At 55.0% G+C, this 6,447-nt stretch overlaps 2 protein-coding genes across 2 annotated transcripts in view; both read left to right on the forward strand.

Annotated features, from left to right (window-relative positions):
- Window positions 1-3,224, forward strand: part of ECH1 (enoyl-CoA hydratase 1) — an 8,168-nt gene extending 4,944 nt beyond the window's left edge. Inside the window, exons 4-10 of the mRNA XM_011372264.2 lie at window positions 958-1,082; window positions 1,167-1,215; window positions 1,395-1,459; window positions 2,076-2,146; window positions 2,238-2,309; window positions 2,597-2,747; window positions 2,926-3,224. Coding sequence (XP_011370566.1) covers window positions 958-1,082; window positions 1,167-1,215; window positions 1,395-1,459; window positions 2,076-2,146; window positions 2,238-2,309; window positions 2,597-2,747; window positions 2,926-3,030 — 638 coding nt within the window. The 3' untranslated portion in view covers window positions 3,031-3,224. The remainder of the gene's footprint in view (window positions 1-957; window positions 1,083-1,166; window positions 1,216-1,394; window positions 1,460-2,075; window positions 2,147-2,237; window positions 2,310-2,596; window positions 2,748-2,925) is intronic.
- A 143-nt stretch (window positions 3,225-3,367) lies between these two features.
- LGALS4 (galectin 4) overlaps window positions 3,368-6,447 on the forward strand; it is a 27,245-nt gene continuing 24,165 nt past the window's right edge. Inside the window, exons 1-3 of the mRNA XM_023537915.1 lie at window positions 3,368-4,484; window positions 4,827-4,915; window positions 6,207-6,411. Of these exons, the coding sequence (XP_023393683.1) occupies window positions 4,440-4,484; window positions 4,827-4,915; window positions 6,207-6,411 (339 nt within the window). The 5' untranslated portion in view covers window positions 3,368-4,439. The remainder of the gene's footprint in view (window positions 4,485-4,826; window positions 4,916-6,206; window positions 6,412-6,447) is intronic.

Below are 6,447 nucleotides of genomic sequence, written 5' to 3' on the forward strand. Positions count from 1 at the left end.
GTGTAGGACAGGCGGAGAAAGGACCTAGCACGGGGTCTGCCACGGAGCCAGAGTGGACCTTTCTGAGGAGGTGACCTTTGAGCTGTGGCCTGCACAGAGTGGTAGTCTTGTGACCATTGCAGGGGGAAGGACTGTTCTAGGCAGGAGGAGCGGGGGGCACGAAGGCCCTGGGAAGGCAGTGTGCTGTGCTGTCGGAGCGAGGGCTGGAGGCCTGCGTGCCCAAAGGAATAGCTGGGGAATTAAGTTCATGCAGGGCCGGCCAGGTGTTGGCAAAGACCTTGCATTTTATTCTAAGTAAGCGGGGTGGGAGGGGAGCTGTACACAGGTTCCCTCTGGCTGTGTTTGGGGAGCAGACCGTAGGCACCGGGGTAGAAGCGGGAGATCCAGGAACGTGATGGTGGCCAGGGTAGCGGTCGTGGAGACTGAATAGAGGAGGAAATATCAGATTTGGAATTGTCTGCAGTTGGATCCCTCCAAATTGCTCCATCTCCCGCCTACCCATCTCACGAAGCATCACCATCATTGACTCATTTGCTCAAAGCAAAAACCTTGACTCTGGGCGGGCTGGCATAACGGTGAAAAGCATGACCCTGGAGCCGGCTGGACGGTTCTGGGTGCAAAAGCCCAGCTCCACTACTCACTCACAAGCCAGTGTGGCCTTGGGCAAGTAACTTAAACACTCCGTGCCTCAGTTTACCACCCCCCCCAAATAGACATAGTAATAGGACCCATCTCATAGGGTTGTTCTGAGGACAAAATGGGTAATGGCTCAATAAATGTTAGCTTTTATTTATTTTATACCCCGTATGTAATCCCTTGCTAAGTCCTATGTGAGTTGCTTTCTCCACTGTGGTGGTTTGGGGGTTCGAATCCGCTGAGCCTGGGTTTTGCCCTCTAGCTGGAGCAATGAGTAGGGCCTGGGATGCTATGCGAGCCTCCTCTCACCTCCCCCGCCAGGTATTGACCTCACGGACTTGGGTCCAGAAATCCTTCAGGTCCAAGGAGATGATGTGGCCCGCATCAGCTGGCAACTCCGTCTTCTTATCTCCAGATACCAAGAGAGCTTCAATGTCATTGAGAAGGTGACGCTGGGAGCCTGGCAGGGCATCCCTCCTGCCCACCTCTCATGGGTCAACCCTGACTCTGCCCCTCCTGTTCCCTTCCAGTGCCCTAAGCCCGTGATCGCAGCCATCCATGGGGGCTGCATCGGCGGAGGTGAGTCTGCATCTACCACGCATCTGGGCATTTACTTTGTTTGCTCTTTCACCTCAGCCAATGACCTCCAGCCTCAGATCTGTTGCTAGTTAGACTTTGTCCCAAGATGCAACCCCCACGACCTGGGAGGAGGGGTTGGTCCCTGTGGTTGTTTAGTGTCCCTGGCCTCTACCTACCAGGTGTAGACCTCATCACTGCCTGTGACATCCGGTACTGTACCCAGGATGCTTTCTTCCAGGTGAAGGTGAGTCATCTCCCTGAGCTTCTGCTTCCTCGGGTCTGGTGTGGAGCTGGGTAATAAGTGGCAGAGTAAGGGCAGAGGAGGGACAGTGCAGGCTAAGGCGATGGTTGCAGGGAGGGCCTGGAGTGAACCTGGAGCGCTTCATGGAAGAGTTTTTCAGAATTGACCCTTAAAAAGTAAGGCTTGGCCATGGAAGTCAAGAGTAGATCATGTAGTCCAGGTGAGGTCATGAGTGAGTAAAGGTATGGGAGCAGGAGTGAGGCTGGGGGTGCTACATTATGGGGTCAGTGCTGGAGAGGGCAGGAGGCAGGAGGGAGCCCATGGATGCAGTAAAGGGGTAAGGCGAGGGGGGTTAAGGAGGACTTCCCCCTGGAGGCAGACATGGCTGACCTGGAAGAATTGGGAGGGCAGAGGAATTGGAAGGCGGGCTCTATTCTAGACTGAAGGAACCTCCATGGGTGAAAGTGTGTGGATGGGAATGGAATGGAGTATGGAGCGAGGGGTGTCTGAGGTGGAGTGGAGTGCGACCTTGCAGTAAGTGCAGAATTTCACTGGCATCGAGGTTGCATGGGGGCAATTTTGGGCAGAAACCAAGCACTGATGTGATTGCTCCCCCCAGGAGGTCATCGTGGGTTTGGCACCCGATACGGGAACACTGCAGCGTCTGCCCAGAGTCATCGGGAACCAGAGGTGAGTGGGGAGACCCTTGAGGGAGGGGACCACAGGGCATCTCCTGACCCGTGATGACCACCGTCTGCTGATACGCCCTGTCCTCCTGAAGCCTGGTCAACGAGCTGGTCTTCACCGCGCGCAAGATGATGGCTGATGAAGCCCTTGGCAGTGGGCTGGTCAGGTAGGGCCACAGCTGGGGTTGGTGAATTGTTCAAGGGCATCCGGGCCTGGGTGGGGTTCTCTGAGTCCCAGTGAATACTCACTCATGGATTCCAAGTGGCTTCCTCTTTCTGAGTGGTCAGTTCTTTATTCTGGAGTCTCTTGCCCTGCTCTGATTGGTCCATTTCAGAGGGGTGTGTCTTCCTCTTTCTACCATGATTGGCCACTTCTTCCGTGGGAGGGAGGGGAGGAAGCCCTTCTCAGATCCCCATTCCTGATTGCCAGAGCCCTTCATTCCTTCATCCGCAGCCGGGTGTTCCCAGACAAAGAGGTCATGCTTGACACAGCCTTGGCCCTGGCGGCGGAGATTTCCACCAAGAGCCCCGTGGCGGTTCAGAGCACCAAAGTCAATCTACTCTACTCCCGCGACCATTCGGTGGCTGATGGCCTTAACTACATGGTGAGGCTCTTCATCTGACCAATCGCATCCCTTCTTTGATCCCAGAGCAACCGGTCAGAGCTCAGCGGCCTCTGCAGGCCTTGTCCTCTGATCGGTGCGCTGCTATGTCCCCTGTTTTCATTAGTCCAACTCCAGCCTTGCCCTGTCCTTTCCATTACCCATTGCCCTCCTTATCCAGGCTTCCTGGAACATGAGCATGCTGCAGACCCAGGACATCATGAAGTTCATCCAGGCCATGATGGAGAAGAAGGACCTGAAAACCTTAACCTTCTCCAAGCTCTAAGAGCCCCCACATCACAGGCCCTGGCCTTGCGCAACTCATACCTGTGTTTCTTCATCCACAGAGAGGGAGGATTAGTGAAAATGGTCACCTCACTTCCTTCTCGCCCAGTCTCCCAGTTTATAATTTTATGACATTGATTCCCTCATGCCCACGCGCTTATCTTCAGCCCACAAACAATAAAACAATGTCAAGAACCTGGTGTCCTTATTGGAGAGAGGGGAGAGGCAGCAAGGGTCTAAGATGTGCCTGGGGGCTCCAAGCTCCTCAGAGAGAGGATGGGGAGACAGCTTTGACCAATGGGAATAGGAGCCATTCAGAGCTGGCAGTGGACAGGCCAGGGGCAGTAGAAAGTCTGAGAGGGTAGAGCAAACAAAAGTCACATGGCTATCTGGGCTCAAAGGCTGCAGGTGGTTTCCCTGCCTGCTCCAGGCTTGGGGGCAGTGGTCGCCCTGCGTGGCCCCTACTCACTGCATAGTGGGACCTGGTGCTAGTGTCTCCCCAGGGTTCCGCTGCTACCCAATCTCCAGCCAACTGCCTTGTTTCATTAAGCTTTGGATAGTCTCATCCATATAGGATTCCACCCTTCTGGTTCTATGTTTGGAATGAATACAAGAGACCAAGCACTAATTTAGTGCCTTCTATATATCAAGTCCTGTTCTGAGCATTTATTAGCTTAGTGGTTCCTTTTAAGGACCCTATGGGGTTGAAACTATTAATATCCCCATTTTAAAGATGGGCAAAATGAGGTTAAGGCACTAATCCAAGATCTCACAGCCAGGAAGTAGCAGAGGCAGGATTTGAACCTAGAACTTCCGGCTGCAGAAGTCAGTGATCTAAACCACTATGTATACAATAGTCATGGTAATGGCACATAATAATAGGCACACAGTCAATTGAAGTCCTTTCACAGTTCTTGGAGTGTCAAGAGCACCCAGTTCCTCCCTGCTTTCACATGCTTCTGTTGCCCACCTGTCCTGGGCCACTCCTGCAGCCCTGCCTTGCCCAGTCTGCCTGGCCTCACCCTCCATCTGCTAACAAAGGGCCTGGCAGGGGTATGGGCTCTGATAAGGCGTGGGTGAGGCTGAAGTTCACTAGCACTCCCTCTTTGCAGAAGGGCCCAGGGAAGGGGTCCCTGCCCTGCCCTGCCCTGCCCTAAGCCCCCCAGGCCTGGCCCACATGATCTGGGTTCTGGCTGTTTACCACGAAGGCTGCTGAGAGAAGGGGAACCAGGGAGTGCCCTAGGAGAAGACATGAGCCTAGGGTATCCAGAAGAGGGACCTCTGTGGACCCTGCCCTGCTGGCCACTCCCTTATCTTCAACTATAAGAGCCAGCCACCACCTGCCCTCTGCACCATTCCTCAATCCCGCAGCTCTTCTCACAGGACGAGTCGCCAGCTCAGCTTCTCAGGATGGCCTACATCCCTGCTCCCGGCTACCAGCCCGCCTACAACCCGGTGAGACAGCAGCCCAGGCCTTACTCAGCTCAGGCCCTGGCTTAGCTCCACCCGGACCCTTACACACCAGTTTACTCTCACCCCGAACTTTGGAGGCGCGTGCCAGAGCCCTGAGTCTGATTTATCTAATATCGACCCTGGGTCTCGCTTTACTCCCACCCTGTCATGCAGGCTATTTATGTCCATTCCTAACTCTCAGCCCTCATCGTCACACCCATCTCTCACCCCTTAGCTTTCCCTCCCTTGTTTAAGGGAGTGGCGAGGGAGCTTCTCGATGAGGGGTAAAGGCTGCAATAGACGGATGGCCTTCCAGGCCCCTCACGCAGCCTCTTCTGCTTACAGACTCTGCCCTACAACAAGCCCATCCCTGGTGGTCTCAGCATTGGGATGTCTGTTTACATCCAAGGAGTGGCCAGTGAACACATGAAAAGGTAAGACCCTCCCCCAGGCCAGGCTCAACTGGGAGGGGGCTACGAACAGGGGGCTTCTAGCCTCCTTACCTGCCTCCACTGCCATCCGGGTGGGGCTCTACACCACCACACCCGGTGGCCAAAGACCAGCTGTGGTCTGGGGAGTCCAGGACTTGGTGACCAGATGGGAAGGGGGGCGGGGCTGGAGGCTAGGAGAGGTCAGGGAGGTTCATCATGAGAGGTGGTCCTCTATCTGGGTCGTTATATTGGAAATGATGGATGTGATAGCATCAATGAAGGTCACCGGCCCAGAAAGGTCTTAGATTTTTTTTTTCCCATCCAAGTACTAACCAGGCCTGACTCTGCTTAGCTTCCGAGATCAGATGATCAGGGGCATTCAGGGTGGTTTGGCTGTAGACTAGATTTTTTTTTTTCTTATGGCCTCAAAATGACGAGAATAATTTAACTGACCTCATGGGATTGTTGCTTCTTTGTTCATTGTTCCTTGCTCATTAAGTGTGCCCGCTTTGCGCCTACGCACTACAGACAGAGCAGTCTGCAGGACAGAGATCCCAGCCCACACGGAGCTGACATTCTAGTGGCAGAGACAGATGAAAAAATAAATAAGTCAAATATATATCAAATGGCGATAAGTGCTGTGGAGACAAATAAGGAGGGAAGGGAGATGGGGAGTGGATGTGGTGGGGGAGGGGCGCGTCATTCTCCCTTTAAATAGAGTGGCCAGGGAAGGCCTCCCCAGGAAGGGGACATTTCAGCAAAGACCTGAAGGAGGTGAGGGTGGAAACCTGAGGTGTATCTGAGGGAAGGGCAGTCCAGGCAGAAAGAACACCCAGCGCAAAGGCCCTGACACGGGTGTGTGCCTGCCCCGGTGGAGTTAACTTGGGGGACACTGGTGTGAAGGGAGGTGCTCTGACTTGGACGTTCACAGGGTCCCCCTGGCCGCATGTGGGGAAAGGCCAGGGAGGTGGCAAAGCCTGACTGATGTAGGGTTCCGGAGACAATGCCTGGCCCGTGGTGACGGAGGGTGAAACGCAGGAGTCCCAGTGGCAGTCTTATTTGAAATTGGAGATGGGGAGGGATCTAGTAACGAAAGGAAGTGAGCAAGGGGGAGGCGTTAGTTATCTGCCTCCTGGAAATCAGGGGGAGACCTCCCCCTCTTGTCTCGGGTCAACAGTGTCTTGGGTCCCTCGTCAGGGACTCTGGAACAGGGTGGGACAGAGCCGGCTTCCCGGAATTGGGTCCCCTGGGCTGGCAGGTGGGGCCAGAGGAACAGTTCTTCGTGTTCCGCCAGGTTCGCCGTGAACTTCACGGTGGGACAGGGCCCTGAGGCCGACATCGCCTTCCACTTCAATCCTCGCTTTGATGGCTGGGACAAGGTGGTCTTCAACACGAAGCAGGACGGCAAGTGGGGCAGCGAAGAGAAGAAAAGGAGCATGCCCTTCCGCAAGGGCGCCGCCTTCGAGCTGGTGGTCATGGTCCTGGCGGAGCACTACAAGGTCGGGGCCGGGGCGGGGCCGGGGCGGGGCCGGGGC

Source organism: Pteropus vampyrus, unplaced genomic scaffold, assembly GCF_000151845.1.
Source record: "Pteropus vampyrus isolate Shadow unplaced genomic scaffold, Pvam_2.0 Scaffold203, whole genome shotgun sequence".
Classification (NCBI taxonomy): domain Eukaryota; kingdom Metazoa; phylum Chordata; class Mammalia; order Chiroptera; family Pteropodidae; genus Pteropus; species Pteropus vampyrus.